Source organism: Branchiostoma lanceolatum, chromosome 7 (assembly GCF_035083965.1).
Source record: "Branchiostoma lanceolatum isolate klBraLanc5 chromosome 7, klBraLanc5.hap2, whole genome shotgun sequence".
Taxonomy (NCBI): Eukaryota; Metazoa; Chordata; class Leptocardii; order Amphioxiformes; family Branchiostomatidae; genus Branchiostoma; species Branchiostoma lanceolatum.
The window spans coordinates 21,344,388-21,361,940 of record NC_089728.1 but is presented as its reverse complement, the minus strand read 5'-3'; the positions used below and the strand labels follow the sequence as shown (position 1 = coordinate 21,361,940).

Here is a 17,553-nt window from a genome sequence, read left to right as displayed (position 1 = left end):
AATAGATCTAGTCAAATTGGATATAGAATCAATTGTTTATCAAATTGATGTCATACAAGCCACCAGAGTACCAAAAGTATATTCCTACTTGCTTCAACAGGCACTTATCTTTGCAGGATACGCTATGATGATGAAATATCTAAATATTGTCAGCTTTATTGGGTGCTAGGATAAAAAGAGGTAACACAAAATGCTGTGGGACAAAATACCCGATGCATTTTGAACATAAGGGCAGAGGTCATTACCGCAACTGTAGAAGCATCTCCATAGTAACCAAGATTTTAATAATCTTAAGGGAAATAGTTGTGATAAGCCAGAGGCCATAGACAGTCTAAGTGTAACATTACTACATTGTATGGTTAACTATTCCTCGTATTCTTTAAAATTTGAGGTGAAAGTCTGACAAACTTCTCCGTGTATACAGACTGTTTTCGATCAATAGTAAGCTCCAACAGTTTGTAATTGTCATGATGCATCACGATGGTATGCACCAAAAACAAGACTTGCCGCTAATGCGCAATGTTTTGCTTTTGAAAGTAGTTATCATAGTGAACGAGCTGTTCAGTCAGCAAGCTACTCAAACTCAAACTCCAGCCCAGATCCTGTCATCCGCTCACGATACCTCTGGTCAAACTTGGCGCTCTCCTCGGCCGAGAAGTGGTTCTTCCAGTCTCCAATGACACCTTAGGAGACAGAAAGCAATTGTTACTATCTTGTGTACTGTCTTTGTGACTTCTACAAGAAGCAAGTACAACTAACATGTGTTAACCGTATATCATAAGAGATTATTTTACGAAACTGTTGAAGTGCTCTTTTATGGTAATTTTGTTACAGTATAACAATATCAATGACGTTTCAAGTATAAAGTAAAAAATATCAAGTTTCTATTATCAAGTCAAACAAGGAAAAGACAACTATGTTTTCACACCTTCGTTTTCACGAACATTGTAAAGTATACGATTTTTCCCAGAAAACTTTCTTTCCTAGAAGCACATTTATCTTTTTTATCTACCTTTCCTGACGATGTTCTGTCTCCACGCATCAGATTCATCAGATTCTGCCAATGACTTTCTCATCGACTCCAAACTGCAACTTGTTAGCACACGGGCCAGATGGTCATCGGTCAGTTCTTTCTCCAGGAACGCTGCTATGGTCTTCACGGACGAGGGGAAATCCTAAGAACAAGTACAAATATATTGATACTGACGAAGCTAATCCTGAAGATTTTCATTCTACCCTCCCATGAATATGTTAGAATATGACATAATAAGCGTCATTTACCTTTTTCATATCTTCGTATTTGACAAAAAGCAAGTGGGGGTCATCTTTCATTTGCCACCAGCCCAGCACGTGGTCAAAGTAGTCGCCATAGATCACTGAAATGAAAGAACATCCACGTGTATCGTACCTTACAAAATACCTGTATGTATAAATTTTATGTAGGAGTACCTTATGTTTGTATCAGCAAAGCAATTTACCAAGCAATAGTAGAATCTACTAGCGCTCAAAAGTGCACCAATCAGCCAGTCTTATTCAGTCTCATCAATATAGAATACAACACGGGGTGTTCCGTATCACCCGAGGTACCAGCCCGACCGCGGGTAGGATCGCCCGACGGCTATTTATTTATGTCATGCCCACCCGAAAAATCACACATTTCAATTCGGAATGCGCCAAAAGTTGAGAGAGTTTTGTGTCCTCGAAATACGACAACAAACCATCCAGGCGTTCTCGACTTATCGTGTTCACAAACAGACACACAGACAAGCATAAAAAATAACCTTCTTGACGACACCCTAGAATTATCTATTCAGTGGTCATATGACTAAGAATTGGTGGAATAGTTAGCGATAGATAACCAAAGAAGGCAAGTGCGCACTTGATATTATTCAATATGAATGGCACAAAATAGAAAACAGGAGTCGCTTTTTCAAAGGTTTAAGAAAATATATATCATCTAACGTTATATGAAATTGCCATCCTCCAAAAAAACACTAGCATTTTCCTGTTGGTCTTAACGACGCAAACGCTGCAATAATATTCTTTCAAAACAATGGCGGACTTTTAGGGCCGGCATTCCGGACTTTTGCACCTGTCGGTTCAAAATGGCACAACAACAACTTGTTCGCTTGTAACTTGTTAGAGAGAGTCAATAACGATACGTCATGAAATCACTTTGTACCAATTATTTTTAGACATTTGTTATTGAATGCAGCAGCTGGTAAAATGAACTCACCCCAGGTCTTTGTATGGCGGCTGGTTTCACTGAGAGATCACAGTCAGTTATTTGGAAACCTTAGCATTGGGATTTCCACGTCACCTTCGGTGTTACAATGGCGTCTGTCTTCCATTATGGCGTGAACACTGCGCCTTGCAAAAGAGTCATCACGTGATGCCGATGGAGGGAAAGACGACCTTTCTGTTTGACGCCTTTCATTACTGTAAAGTTTTAGATGTTCGCGATGACTTTATTTTCGCAGTGACTTATTCATGACACCGAGAAAAGGCGTTTTATTGTATTACTACTATTGTACAATAGATTTTTTTTTTAAACTGAGAACATTGCGAAATGCCCCTCCTAACGCAAAATTAAGCCTTGCACAAATGAATGACTTTTTAGTAACAAAAGCAAGGTATGGGAAGACAACCTTTACGTACCAATGATTTCGTACGGCATTGTACACTACACTAACAATCTTATTCATTTTGCTCTGAAAAGTTGCAAACACTGTACGTAACCTTGCACGGCCTAGTTCAGACCCTTTGAGCCAATCAGATGCCCCGCTGCCTGCTGTGCGCATGATGACGTAGCGAAACCAAGAGTAGGCATAGTCTCTACAGTAGGCTCCGAGCGGGGCCTTCTAGTCTAACTGTTTTTGTTTGAATGCTTGTTTGTTTATTTGCTTGCTTGTTTGTTTGTTTGTTTGTTTCTGTGGGCCTTTTTTGATAGTGACCTACTTCTTTCTGTCATGTTCTTGCGGCTGCAGTTTTCTATGCATTTGTCGACAGGACGGTTTCATCAAAATGGGGACAATGATATGATTCTGTCAGGCCTACTCTCGAGGCTAAGAAACGCCCACGCCATTTTGAACAATAAAAGATTCACTTCCTTCTACTGTTGTGTTATTCTGAGGGTAGAAGCACTAGCAAACGGTATACAATCTGAACATGAATCAGACGATGTCTGACCAGGACGGTTCACCCAACAGCGGCGGCACCAGGGAAGCTAACCCCCGAGGACGTGGGGGTTACCGTGGCCGCGGAGGGAGAGGGAGGGCCGGCAGGGGGCTCAGTCACTGCCCGAGCCCCAATGGCCGCGGTGGAAGGGGAGGGCCTCGGGGGGGTCGAGGAATGGATCGAGGACGTGGTCGTGGAGGGTTTATTCCGCAGGTGCCTCCACCTACGAGCGGCCCGATGGTCGCAAATGAGGCTAAATTCTCCATGAACGAAGTCATGCAGCTAATGCAGGCTATGGGTGCTGCTCAAATACCACAGGCGCAACCTGTTGAGGTTCCAACGGCACGACCGCCTAGCGGAGACGCCCGCCCTCGGCCCCGGTCTCGCCAGAGGTCCGGCGGAGCAAACGACCACCCTGCCCCCCTCCCCGCGAAACTTCCCCAAGCCTGTACCTGGTACAATAACCGCCAAAGGGGCTGTACCAAGGGTGACGCCTGCACCTTTCTCCACGTGTGCAGCCGCTATCTTGTCGGTAGCTGTATCTACGACAAGAATCAGTGCGATTTTTCACACAACATTCTGACACCGCAAAACAAGATCATCCTACAGAAGTTTGGGATCACCAGTACCTCTGAGAAAGCCGTCATCGGCATCTTTAAGAGAGATTTCGTCAACAAGAAGAAGATAGAGCAAGGAGACAAGGTCCCCGAGAAGTTGGATGAAATCTGTATCTTCAACATCCGTCAAAGGTGGGTCTACTTCTTCACTACGGTATACGGTGATTTCTCTAACTTCCTGTTTTGACTCCACTGAATGTGAAGTATCTGTGCAAAAAAAAAGTTGTAGTTCTTCCCATGAGTAAGTTTGGGTTTTTGAAGGTCACGACGCACTACTTAGTAACTTGTACACATATAACGTTAGGTCTCACGGTTGTAAGAAAATTGCTCCCAGTTTTTAAATTCTTTTTATTCACAACTACAAGGGACTCAACGTTTTGTCCTGGTAGAACAGCCCTTTGTCGTCACGAATTGTTGACCATTGTTTGCGAGCGGAAAATGAAACAAGTTTCGCTGATCGCTCGAAACGTTCCGCCCTGTGAACACCGGACATGACGTAATGTATTTACACTTTCGGTGGCCTGTGGGCGCGCCCCTGATGAAGTTTCGCATGTAGTCAATAATCATACTTCTCCAAATTTCAATCGGAGAAAAAGTTGGGGTTAGCGTTAGAATGGTCACTACCCCGCCTTCGGCAGAGTACTAAAGCTAAGAAGGCTTACTCTCCAAGCATAGGTTTGGCTCGGGACATAATAGAAAGCCCGACAGAAACGCCTAAAACACGTCAAAAACCAGTCGGAGTCGAACCTCTCCTCGGACAGTAAACAAGGCTGGACTCCAGGCCAGTAATTTGGAGGTAAAATTTGATGAATTTGAAATGATTCAAAGGAAAATAGATTTGAATATAACTAAAAATGTTGCCTCTACTGAACTTGTGAATTCATTCATTTATTGTACACTATGCCATTGTGCATGGACATATTGCACAACGTGGTATGTACACAATATGCAACGCAAGAAGAATGTTTGATTATTCCTACACTGTGCGTGTTTCTGTATCAGGTGCTCCTACAAGACCCTGTGTGAGAGATGGCACTGCCGCATGCCGTACCAGTGGCAGTATCGCGCCCCTGGAGCAGACAGGTGGCGCCATGTTGGACATGACCTCAACGTCATGGTGGAGGAGGCGTTCTGCAAGGTCACGGAAGACAGCTACTCACCTGTGCGCCTGGACGGGTTTGTACTGTTTGTTTGCCATTGCACAGTTACGTAAGTACCAAAAATAGGTCCCGTAAACTTGTTTGTGTTCAAAGTGCAGCCATTCATGGCGAAGGTGTTCTCGGAAGCCACCTACGCTTATTATCTACATGAAAAATGGAGATATAACGTTGGGTATGTCTGTGTGTGTGTGTGTCTGTCTGTCTGTCTCTGTGTGTCTGTCTGTCTGTGTGTCTGTGTGTGTGTGTTTCCGCACTACTGTAGTCAGCATAACTGTAGAACCTTTTGTTTGATTTCGATGATATTTGATATGTGGGTGGGTGTTGTGAAGCCGACATTTAAGGTCGATTTTGGGCCCCCCGGTATGTGACCTTGGTACTGCAGCAGAACTTCCGTTTTTGTATATTTTGTCCTGGACGCGCTATGGTCTTGATTTTTGGGTGGTAGATAGCTTGTGTAATAAAGAAGTGATGTAGGTTTGAGCCCCCTAGCAGCTTGCTCTGGAACTGCAGGGACGTTATTGCAAAAATCTTCTAAGGAGAACTAAACAAAGGAACAATGGATTTCCATAATATTTAGTATGCAGGTAGCTTAGACAGAGATGTACACAATGATATGCAAAGTAAGCTAATTGGCACTTAAATTTCATAACTAATGAGGAAAATCTATATTTGCTGTGTTTTCCACTGAAATACATGTAACATATGTAATTTATGGTAAGGGAGGGTCAACAGGTACCAATTAATGCAAATTAATTCATAATTTGCATAAGTAATGCAAAAGCGCCATAATTCATCTAAGTGGAAAATGACAGGACTGTCAATATTGCAACATGCGTAAGTTAGATAAAGGTGTTTCTGACTAAGTATATATTATGTTAATGTGTAAGCCATTTGCATAAACAGAATGGTTCATGGAGAAACGGTTTCGATGCGCTCTGGGGGGGATTCTGGGGTAGATGTTTAGAAAAGGATCGATCTCTTCATTACAATGTCAGGGAAATCATTTGCATAAATAAAGACTGTTTCGCGATACCTTAAAGAAAGTAACTGTCTAAGAGGTAACAATAGGCTTCCTCTTGTTGTCTTTATGCCTTGGAGTAAGTTGATAAGTGGTCATGTTTACAGAAATACCTGTGCCGTGAATTTCACGATCATGAAGGCGGTGGTCGACTGCAGTCCCGGTGACTCTCGCCAGGAGTTCGAGGTGCGCAGACTCTCCACGTCCTCCTCTGTGAAGTCTCCGCCTGGCCACCTGTTCGTGACGGAGTGGCTGTGGTACTGGCAGGACCTGGGCGGGACCTGGGTGGAGTACGGACAGATGGTGAGACTAATGCTCGGGTCATTTCCAAACCGGGCCCCGGCCAGGCTGTTTGTGGGAACAAAAAGTAAAAGCGTGTATAAATATATATACAAATAATGCTCTATGACTATGGCTAATTTACATTTGTGAGTTCTGTTGTCTTTTACATAATACTTTTTGTTCCCGCAAACTCCCCGGCCTGGCGCCGGTTTGGAAATGTGACCTTGACATAACTTGGCATCAGGCAGCGTAGACAACTGCAAACTGTTGTATGTTTCTTGGATTGACAACAATCTTCTTCTCGAAGTCAAACGTTCCTATGGCTACGATATACACGTAGGTATGTTGGAAACAGAACTGTTCAGTCTACCTCTACTTCTAACAAATAAAAAGTCTGACATTCCTTTACTTGTCCTTAGAACAAAAGCGGAGAGGTTCGTGGAACGAGCAGCCTGTCAAGTAAGGACATCGAGGAAAAGTACCAGGACCAACAGGACGCTGACGTCACCTTTTCTACCGGCCATCACCAGTACGTACTGCGCCTGCGCGACATGTGTCAGGAGAACACCAAGGTCGGGACCCGCCGTGACGTCAGACGTCGACCCAAGTTCGTGTCAGAGGAGGATGTTAAAAATCCACCCAAGTGAGTTGATTAAATCATGATTCTAGTTTTCTCTTTCTCTCTTTCTCTCTGTCTCTCTCCCCTCTCTGTCTCTGTCTCTCACACATTCTTTCAGAGTCTCTCTTCACCTTCTCTCCTCCATCTCACCCCCTTTTTTGCCCCCTTTCATTTTAGGAATTCTACAGCAATGTAAAATCCTACTTCTAATCCGTATTTCCATCATTAGACCAAAGCATGCAGTTCGTGCAAAATCCGCCAGAGGTGCCTCAGCCTGGGACGAATCTACCCCGGCCAACTGGTCCCCGATATCGGAGGACGACGAGTTCGTCAAAGTGGACGTGGCGGGAACCTCTGCAGAGTACGGGAACGTCAAGACGCTGTTTGAACAGAACGGGATGGCGGGAACAGCCATCGTGGGAGTCAAACGTGTCCAGAACGCTTTCTTGTGGAGCGCATATAACAGGTGAGCTTTCCTGAGAAAAATAGAGTGATCTATCTATAGAGAATATTCCACAAAACCACGAAACACAAACCAATATGTCTGACAAAATTTCATTATCATCAGAAATTATAGCAAGTTCGTCATACACAACCAAAAGAGCTCAAACCTAACCGAAGTTTCGGTGATCGCCTATCACCTTCCTAAGGGCAATACTGACAGGTCCTAGTTCGAACTACAGCTAGGTGTCGCTGCTGCAGTGTGAAGAATGCGGTCCCAAGCGTGACTAAACCAATGGTCTTTTACCTTCACAGAAAGAAAGCCCAACTGAAGAAACAGAACGGCGGTAAGGATGTAGAAGAACGCCTCCTCTTCCACGGGACCCAAGATGCTGTAGTGGACGCCATCTGTCAGCAAAACTTCGACTGGCGTCTCAGCGGCTCGAGAGTCGGGCAGCTCTACGGGCAGGGAACGTATTTCTCCGCCAGCTCTCACTACTCACACAGCTACGCCCAGCAGGCTTCAAACGGGCGCCGTTACATGTTCGTGGTTAGGGTTCTGGTCGGGGCTTATACGAAAGGGGACCCGGGTGTCCGTCGCCCTCCCCCCGTCAACCCCAGCGAGCCGTACGGTAGGATGTACGACTCCTGTGTTAACGACACGGCCAATCCTAACATCTTTGTCATCTTCGACAATGCCCAGTGCTATCCAGAGCACATCATTGAGTACTAACATTTGTCTACAAAGAAGCGAAATGTTTTCAAACGACGCATAAAACTAAAAAAAAGATGCATTGAGGCATTAACCAACTTAACTAAGAGTATGATGTACTAGTTCTTTGCACCGCGTTCCGATGAAAAGTTTCAAAAGAAACCATAAATGGTGCGTTATGTGCATGAAAGTAATTGTGAAACCAACTAGCTAGTGATGGCTATTCCTGACGGTGACGACGGTGGTTGATTCCCTGTAACATCCTAAGCTCCATACATACACGAACACAGACGCCAATTTCTCAAAATGATTCCAACGATAGGGAAGTGAATTTATGTCTTATGTACTAGAGTTGATCTTGAATATCATGTTGTAAAAGAATGAGGTTTTAAATCTTATTGGGATAAAGGTAATGCTCTGCGCCACATTGAGAGTATGTACAGTAATATGTACTGAATAAATAAATGTCACAAGTAACTACAATGCAAAACGTAATAGTATCTTCCAGTAGAAGTTTTGAGAGAACTTTGTGATGCCTTTTCTTACTAGAACTCCGTGGAGTATAAAAAGCAATAAAGAGATTGTGTGCATATGATAACGTTACATCTTCGCTGTCTGAAGAGTGATTTTTCTATATTCAATCATTTCTTCAAACATGGATTGCTTTACGTTCAGGTGACCTTCTTATCACACCAGGTCAATTTATCCATAATCAATCTGAGTTGTTACCCACAGGTTACCACCGTACTCATCATTGCTTTACTTGCACTACAGCGTCTCTGATTGGTGATGTCTAAACGATGCATACACTAGCGAAGGTTCTGATTGGCCAGTTGGTGTACCATTATGAGGTGCCAATGGAACGCCATCAAAGGTGGTTAGAAATTGTGCTACGTTGGCGTAGTGTAAATATTCCTGTCCTTGACAAGAGGGTTCCCAGCAAAGGTAAAGATTCGTGCAGCTTTGGAAGCTACTGTGCAGTATCTTCTTGTATTAAAGACAATTCAATTTCCCAGTTCTCCATTGTAACTTAACTCAACATCGAAACAGAACGTTTTTTGAATCATAGAGTATGACATACACGCAAAATGCTGCAGATATGTGTTTACGTACCAGCAGTTGCTATACATGGACTGTTTCAGGGGTTGCTAGATGTGGAAAAACTTTTTTTATGGAAAAACATTGCGTTTATACCATGTGCGCAATAATGAAAATCAATAGTTTTATGTAATTTAAACAGAATGATTTTTTACACAATCATCACTTCAAATCTATATGATATGAAGTTTATTGGTTGTCAATTTTTTTCGAAAGTTTTGTGAGAAAGAAATAGAAGTAAAGTTAAAACTGTAGTCCGACAATTTTTGTTCTAGTTAACTGACTAGATGCTCATTTTTCAGGAAAGTGCAAGTTGCAAATAATTTGTTTATTGATACTAAAAAACGCAAATCGGACTGAAACGTTATTTGTTACGCAATAGTTCCAATCTCTTAATTGTTGCGTTCAGTGTTCGGTTGGTTTCAGGAAGGACCTGATAAAACACGACTCATGTCCAGAAGTACAGCAAGCACCTACTTCGCAAGTTCATGGGAGTAAACACAAAGAACGCGTGTTCATTCCAGTTCCCCAGTCCCGCGTCTTATTGTCACAATACGCCGGTGTAAACCCACGTCAAAAGAAGAGAGGGAAACTGCGGCACTGCGACCAACTGCACTGTCGACCCAGCATTACCGAGAGCTGGTCAACTCACTGCCAGCTTTCCCTCATCTTTCCTCACTGGCGACTCTCCTGCAGAGGCTGAGCAACGCGTAGTCTCTGACCCGTACAAAAAGTTCTTCAGCGAACTAGCGGTGGATACTCCACTGTGTGGAATTCTACAGATGGACAAGACAGAAACAGAGGGCAGCACGAAGGCTATTGTTCATAGTGTGGTGCAGAATCGCCCAGATATTTTTTCACAGCACCAATGCCACACTGTTGGAAAGACCGAGGAGATGTGCCACTCCTGGTTGACTTCCTGCACGACGTGTACAGGGCAGAGGGCAACAGAATCCCGTAGGACGTCTCTGTGGGAAGAATGTAAACTTGACTTGTAACGTTAGGTGTAGGTAGAAATTTAGGTGATTACTTTATTTTGTTTTATCAATCTCGAATGCCACTTATACTTATAATATTCATAAATCTTGTAGACTATACTGTTACAATAACAACAAACCATACGTGCAGACAGGTGTGTGTTGTATACATACATGTTGTAACTAGTTGAAGTACAAAATGACATATTAAACGCCAATATCCATTTTTGCCTCCGTTTCCAATTGTTCTAAAACTGTGAGTTGCTGGGTTTTCGATCAATTCTGCAAGTGAATCAGAAATGTTAATTCTAAGAAGTTATTAAGTTTTTATTCCGATTGCAGCAAGAACCGTTAAGCGTTGACTTGCCGTACATTCATACAGGCTATATAGTATAGGGAAGACCTAGATTACATGGTAACATAGTCATATTCTTACCAGGGTTGTAGTTATTTGACAAATATGACGTGTTTTTAACTTCCTACCGTAAACACCTTTCAATGTATGAAGGTAACATTTTGTCCCGGCTGCACTGATTGGAGTGTCTATTTGTAGTTCGCCATCGTGCGGTAAGCCGAGTAGCCTAAAGATAATGTCTTGTATATGTTGCTGCTTTTGGCTACGAGCGGACCACAGTTATTACGTATCGTTAAGGAATGTAATTTTAGTCTTTATTACTGCATTCAAACAAAGGTTAGACATACATACAAATACACAACCCCAGCTTCTTCAATGCAACGTTCTAGAGCACGTATCGAACTTGGGGTCATCCGAGGTTACAAACAGTTGCTTAGCAACAGGGTTGTTTACAAGTTCGGTATCATTCGAAGGCTCGTCGTGCTTGGAGGCGGTCACACAACAAGATCGCTCCCAAGAAAATGAACACTAAAGCAACTTTCAACAGCAATAAAAGAATATATCTAACACAAATAGTTTCTTTCAGGTTCCGGGGCGCTTACACGCTCAAGAAAGGAAAGGTAAGCTTTATTTTCTTCATGTTTTGCGCGATTATTTTCATTGATCGAGTTTGTTTTCTGCTTGTACTGCATGCGCTAGAAGACCGTTAGTTCGAATGCGTGACAACATATCATTGCTAAGCGACAGGCTTGTTTACGTGTTCGGTATCATTCGAAGACTGGTCGTGCTTGGAGGCGGACACACAACAAGATCGCTCCCAAGAAAATGAACACTAAAGCCACTTTCAACACCAATAAAAGAATACGTTTAACACACATATTTTCTTTCAGGTTCCGGGTCACCTACAGGCTCAAGAAAGGCAAGGTTAGCTTTACTTTCTTTATGTTTTGCGCGCTTGTTTTCATCAATCGGGTTTGTTTTCTGTTTGTATGTACTGCGCTAGAAAACCGTTGGATTCGAATGCGTGACGACATATCATGGCTAAGCGACAGGGTTGTTTACAGGTGCGGTAACATTCGAAGACTGGTCGTTTTTTGGATCCGGACACACAACGGGATCGCTCACAAGAAAATGAACGATAAAACAACTTCAAATTGCAAATTAAAAGACAGATGTTTAACATACATAGTTTCTATCAGGTCCCTGGACACCCGTAGACCAAGCAGAGGTAGGATTGGCTTTATTTTCTCATGTTTTGAGCGCTTGTTTTCATCGATCGGTTTTGTTTTCTGTTTGTACTGCGCTAGAAGACCGTTAGATTCGAATGCGTGACAACATATCATTGCTAAGCAACAGGGTTGTTTACATGTTCGGTATCATTCGAAGACTCGTCGTACTTGGAGGCGGACACACAACGGCATCTCTCCCAGGGAAATCAACAGTAAAACAGCTTTGAACTGCAAATAAAGACACACATTTAACACAAGTAGTTTCTTTCAGGTTCCAGGGCACCTATAGTCCAAGCAGAGGTAAGGTTAGCTTTATTTTCTTCATGTTTTGCGCGCTTGTTTTCATCGATCGGGTTTGTTTCCTGTTTGTACTGCGCTAGAAGACCGTTAGATTCGAATGCGTGACGACATATCATTGCTAAGCGACAGGGTTGTTTACAGGTTCGGTATCATTCGAAGACTGGTCGTGCTTGGAGGCGGTCACGCTACAGGATCTCTCCTAGGAAAATGAACACTAAAACAGCTTTGAACTGGAAATAAAGACACACATTTAATTATTAATTTCTTTCAGGTCCTAGGGCCAAGCAGGGGTAAGTTTAATTTTATTTTCTTAATGTTTGCGCGCTTGTTTTCATCGATCGGGGTTGTTTTCTGTTTGTACTGCGCTAGAAGACCGTTAGATTTGAATGCGTGACAATATACCATTGCTAAGCGACAGGGTTGTTTACATGTTCTGTAAAATTCGAAGACATCTCGAAGACTGACCGTGCTTGGAGGTGGCTACACAGCAGACAGGATTTCCGTTGAGAAAATTAACAATAAAACAAATCTAAACGGAAATTAAAGACACGCATTTAACATACATAGTTTTTTTCAGATCCTGGGACACCTGTAGGCCAAGCAGAGGTAGGGTTGGCTTTATTTTCCTCATGTTTTGCGCGTTTATTTTCATCGATCGGTTTTGTTCTCTAGGTGCACTGCGTTAGTAGTAGACCGTTAGATTTGAATGTGCAGCAACAAACAGTCGATAAGCAACAGGGTTGCTTAGAGGTTCGGTAACATCCGAAAACTGTTCCAAGTTTTCGGAGCCGGGTAAGGTTGGCTTTCTTTTTTCATGTTTTGCGCGCTTATTTTCATCGATCGGGTTTGCTCTTTGCGCAAGAAGACCATGAAATTTGAATGCACGGCAACAAACAGTTGCTAAGCAACAGGGTTGTTTATAGATTAATTTGTTACCTTTCTGACATCTCTGTTCGTGTTTGGAAGCGACCACACAACAGGACCTCTTACAATTTTGAACGGCAAATAAAGGCATACATTCTTTTAGGTCCTAGAGCAGATGTTAGGTTAGCTTTGCTTTGTTTGTGTTTTGAGCGCAACAGGGTTGCTTACAGGTTCGGTAACATCCGAAACATAAACAAAACAAATTTCCTGTTTTGAACAGTCTTTTTTATGTTTTGAGCGCTTCTTTTCATCCTTCAGTTTTGTTTTCTGGATGTGTTGATGACCGTACTTTGAACGGAGATGATAGACATCCAGAAAGCTTGAATAGTTGATTTGCGTCATTTTTCAAGCAATGCAACGCGCGATGCCGTGTGATGCGTGTTTGCCTATGTTATTTTTTCTCATTTCTTCATTCTAGTTCTTGTAGTACTGCTACTGTTGTATAACATAGTGTCTTAATATTCAATCAAGCGATCGGGATAAACATTAACGTAACCTACCGTTAAAGTTTTTTAAAATCAAAGTGTTCTGCACTGTTTTCCCACCGCTTCTCTCACTTTCTTTAGTGTTATCGGACTTTGAGAAAGTTTGAGTTTTTCTTTTGTTCAAGACGTTAGTCCCCTAATCAGGTTTTATTTAGAGCTATCACACTTTGAGAAAGTTTCCGTTGTTTTATTTTTCAAGACGTTAGTCCCCCACCCAACTGCTGGGCACTCAGACAGCACTCCTGAGGCCGTGACCACGTGGGATCCTTTGTTTACTATCAAATGAAAATAAAAACAAAAGAAGTTCACATTTCCCACCAACACAACACTTACAACTCCCCCTGACTTTGCCCACTCCTCTCTTCAGACATACCAAATCATACATTTTCCTGATTCTATCATGATTCACATATAGACCCATACCTTTGAATTTGTTTTATGTAATAAAACTGATATCTCCATTTTAATGAACTAAAACCCCGCATGAACTTGATTTGGTCTGTCTTGATCTGATCCCCACCTTTATACTGTACTGCACCTTCACCCCTCCCCCCACATACACCAATAGAGCCCCTGCACACACGTTTAACTCCCCAATATGATCAAGGATATCCCATTAGAAACTTGGGACGGGGATAAGAATATCAAAAGGATTCGACACTCTTTCATGAGAAAATCCTAAATACAATCGAACAGGTGTCTTTTCAAACTTGTCTCCCCCTCTGAAACCTTTTAGTGGGATAACTTTAAGGTAAGAGAACCACAAAGAAGGGTACACATGGGGGACAGGGGGGAGGAGTAGCATTGGATAGTCTCAGGGAAGTAGCCCCCTGGGGAGACCCCAGAGTCGTAGAAAGTCGAGGGGGTGCGGTGTAGGGTGTTGGACTGATGTTATCAAAGCTATCTGGATGGATGGATGGATGGATGGATGGATGGATGGATAACCATGCAGAGTAGGTCAGTCTGCAGTACTGACCACGTCGAGGGTGTGCGCACTTATATTTGTCGATCGATTTTGTTCCCAGTGTGTACTAACGATATATCAAATGCCTGGCAACTTGATACAGCTTGATACTTTTTAAGGCTTTTCAAACGATGCAGTGCGTCCGTGATGTGCGGCGCTGCGTGTTTTCCTATGTTGTGTACCATATAGAAGGCTCTGTACTGCGTTATGCTCAAAAATTCGTCCCTCTCCTACAAACCTTAAATATTATAACTAAACGATTAATTAGAATTAACACTGCGTTGTTTCTCAAAATCAATTGAAAGTGTTCTGCATTGTCTTTTCACTGCTTCTCTCAGGGTTTTTTATGTTTCGCCAACGAAACATATTGTTTTTGTCAGGTTTCTTCTTCTTCTCCTTCTTCTTCTCCTGTCAAATCTTCAAATCGCTTCTTCTCGGTCGTCCGTCGACCAAATTAGCTGAAATTTGGTATGGAGGTAGAGTACGTGTATACCCCTAGACCCTTTTGAAATTTTTTTGATATAAGTTTTTAAAATGATTTTATCGAGGTTTTTTGGTCATTTTCCGACAAAAGTCGCACATTATGGCCTCCAGTGCCGTGGTGTTGAAACCTAAGGACCTGAAATTTGGTTTAGTTGTGCATTGGATATTTACCCAAAGGACCCCATTATTTTTTTTGGTATACACTACTCCAAAATGATTGATTTTGCAATTTTTTGATGGAATTTTTGGTTATTTTCTCACAACTAGGTCATCTTGTAACATAAGCCCTCCTACACTTCCCCTGTCTGGGAGTTAAAACCAAGTAGATGTGAGGGGGTACCTCTACTAATGGTATTACAGAAAGTTATATGTACGTTACATGGTACGGATGTTATATTTCAGATGTAGGTACCTATAGGAAAGGTGAATACACCTGACAATTAATTATGCTAATGAGGACCTAATTTGCATAATGTATGCATAAAGTTGTATGTCCCTTACCGTAAAAGCTGCGGATGTCATCTTTGAGATGTAGGTACCTTTAGGAAAGGCGAACCCACCTGGCCATAAATTATGCTAATGAGGACCTAATTTGCATAATCGATGCATAAAGTTGTATGTCTCTTACCGTAAAAGCTGCGGATGTCATCTTTGAGATGTAGGTACCTTTAGGAAAGGCGAACACACCTGGCCATAAATTATGCTAATGAGGACCTAATTTGCATAATCGATGCAAAAAGTTGTATGTGCCTTACCGTAAAAGCTGCGGATGTCATTTTTGAGATGTAGGTACCTTTAGGAAAGGCGAACACACCTGGCCATAAATTATGCTAATAAGGACCTCATTTGCATGATTTCTGCGTAAACTTGTAATTCCCTTACCGGAAAAGCTGCAGATGTCAGATTTGAGATGTACGTACCGTTAGCAAAGGTGATCACACCTGGCCATGAATTATGCTAATGAGGACCTCATTTGCATAATTCATGCATAAACTTGTATTTCCCTTACCGTGACAGTTGCGCATGTCATCTTTAAGATGTAGGTACCATTAGGAAAGGTGAATGCACCTGGCCAAAAATTAAGCTAATGAGGACCTCATTTGCATAATTTATGCAGAAACTTGTATTTCCCTTACCGTAAAAGCTGCACATGTCATATTTGAGATGTAGGTACCTTTAGGAAAGGTGCACACGCCTGGCCATGACATATGCTAATGAGGACCTCATTTGCATAATTCATGCATGATATTGTATTCCCCTTACTGTAAAAGCTGCGGATGTCATCTTGAACATGTAGGTACATGTAGGAAAGGTGAAAGCACCTGGACATAACTTATGCTCATGAGGACCTCATTTCCATAAATTATGCAGAAACTTGGATTTGCCCAGGAGTTATTTTGGGACAGCCCACTTCTTGCATGAGGAGTATGGGCGAAACATCCTGAATTTGCTCTTAAAGCAAATGACGGCCAGTCTAGTTTAGTTTGAATTTTGACATACGCGTACGTAGATTTTACGCACTGCGCTTCTTTCAGTTTTCGTTTACATTTTGGCATACGTTGATCTCTTGATCTATCCCTTTTAGTGCTATTTGAGGGAGTTTGCGTTGTTTTATTTTTCAAGACGTTAGTCCCCCACCCAACTGCTGGGCACTCAGACAGCACTCCTGAGGCCGTGACCACGTGGGATCCTTTGTTTACTATCAACTAAAAATAAAAACAAAAGAAGTTCACATTTCCCACCAGCACAACACCCACAACTCCCCCTGACTTTGCCCACTTCTCTTTGCAAGACGGACCAAATCATACATTTTCCTGATTTTGTCACGATTCACATGTAGACCCATACCTTTGAATTTGTTTTATGTAATGTCAACTACAACTAAACTGAGATCCACCTTTTGATGAATTAAAACCCCTAATGAACTTGATTTGTCTTGATCTGACCCCCACCTTTATACTGCACCTTCACCCCTCCCCCCACATACACCAATAGAGCCCTGCACACACGTTTAACTCCCCAATATGATCAAGGATATCCCATTAGAAACTTGGGACGGGGATAAGAATACAAAAGGATTCGACACTCTTTCATGACGAAATCCAAAATGCAATCAAACAGGTGTTAGGTAAACTTGTCTCCCCCTCTGAAACCTTTTAGTGGGATATCCTTAAGGTAAGAGAACCACAAAGAAGGGTACACATGGGGGACAGGGGGAGGAGTAGCATTGGAGAGTCTCAGGGAGGTAGCCCCCTGGGGAGACCCCAGAGTCGTAGAAAGTCGAGGGGGTGCGGTGTAGGGTGTTGGACTGATGTTATCAAACCTATCTGGTTGGATGGATTGATGGATGGATGGACTTAAAGGTACATGAGACAAAATAGATGCGCCAATTTCTAAAGACATTGATAACCAAATAAGTTTCTACTTTTTTATGCACCTTTCAAATGTCTAGTTTAAAGACATCTAAAAATGCTAATGCAATCCCCCCGCCCTCTTGATCGCCAAAATATCATCTGTATGGCAAAGCAGTTGGATAAGCAAGTAGGTCTGCGCTGACCATGCAGAGTAGGTCAGTCTGCAGTACTGACCTTGCAGGTGCGCACTTATATTTATCGATCGATTGTGTTCCCTGTGTGTACTGGCGATACATTAAATGCGTGGCAACTTGATACAGCTTGATAATTTTTTCAAAGGCTTTTCAAACGATGCAGT

The 17,553-nt window shown here is 42.4% G+C and overlaps 2 protein-coding genes across 2 annotated transcripts; one reads left to right on the top strand and one right to left on the bottom strand.

The window, feature by feature from the left end:
- Positions 1-14: 14 nt before the first annotated feature.
- On the bottom strand, positions 15-2,362 carry LOC136438137 (sulfotransferase 1B1-like). Its single transcript, XM_066432855.1, has 4 exons — positions 2,237-2,362; positions 1,282-1,376; positions 1,013-1,175; positions 15-683 (listed from the first exon to the last, which is right to left on the bottom strand). Exons 2-4 carry the CDS (start codon positions 1,330-1,332, stop codon positions 574-576), a joined length of 324 nt encoding a protein of 107 aa, XP_066288952.1. The 5' UTR covers positions 1,333-1,376; positions 2,237-2,362; the 3' UTR covers positions 15-573.
- A 142-nt stretch (positions 2,363-2,504) lies between these two features.
- LOC136438136 (protein mono-ADP-ribosyltransferase PARP12-like) lies at positions 2,505-8,624 on the top strand. The gene is made up of 6 exons (XM_066432854.1): positions 2,505-3,926; positions 4,797-4,970; positions 6,080-6,275; positions 6,674-6,897; positions 7,103-7,339; positions 7,630-8,624. The coding sequence occupies exons 1-6, from the start codon at positions 3,169-3,171 to the stop codon at positions 8,045-8,047; spliced, it is 2,007 nt and encodes a 668-aa protein (XP_066288951.1). The 5' UTR covers positions 2,505-3,168; the 3' UTR covers positions 8,048-8,624.
- The last annotated feature ends 8,929 nt before the right edge of the window (positions 8,625-17,553 follow it).

Coding starts and splice junctions, on each gene's coding strand:
- LOC136438137 (XM_066432855.1), bottom strand. CDS start 1,332: ATGAAAGATGACCCCCACTTGCTTTTTGTCAAATACGAAGATATGAAA. Junction 1,176..1,281: donor AATACGAAGATATGAAAAAG/GTAAATGACGCT, acceptor ACTTGTTCTTAG/GATTTCCCCTCGTCCGTGAA. Junction 684..1,012: donor ACAGAACATCGTCAGGAAAG/GTAGATAAAAAA, acceptor CTGTCTCCTAAG/GTGTCATTGGAGACTGGAAG.
- LOC136438136 (XM_066432854.1), top strand. CDS start 3,169: ATGAATCAGACGATGTCTGACCAGGACGGTTCACCCAACAGCGGCGGC. Junction 3,927..4,796: donor ATCTTCAACATCCGTCAAAG/GTGGGTCTACTT, acceptor TTTCTGTATCAG/GTGCTCCTACAAGACCCTGT. Junction 6,898..7,102: donor GATGTTAAAAATCCACCCAA/GTGAGTTGATTA, acceptor TTCCATCATTAG/ACCAAAGCATGCAGTTCGTG.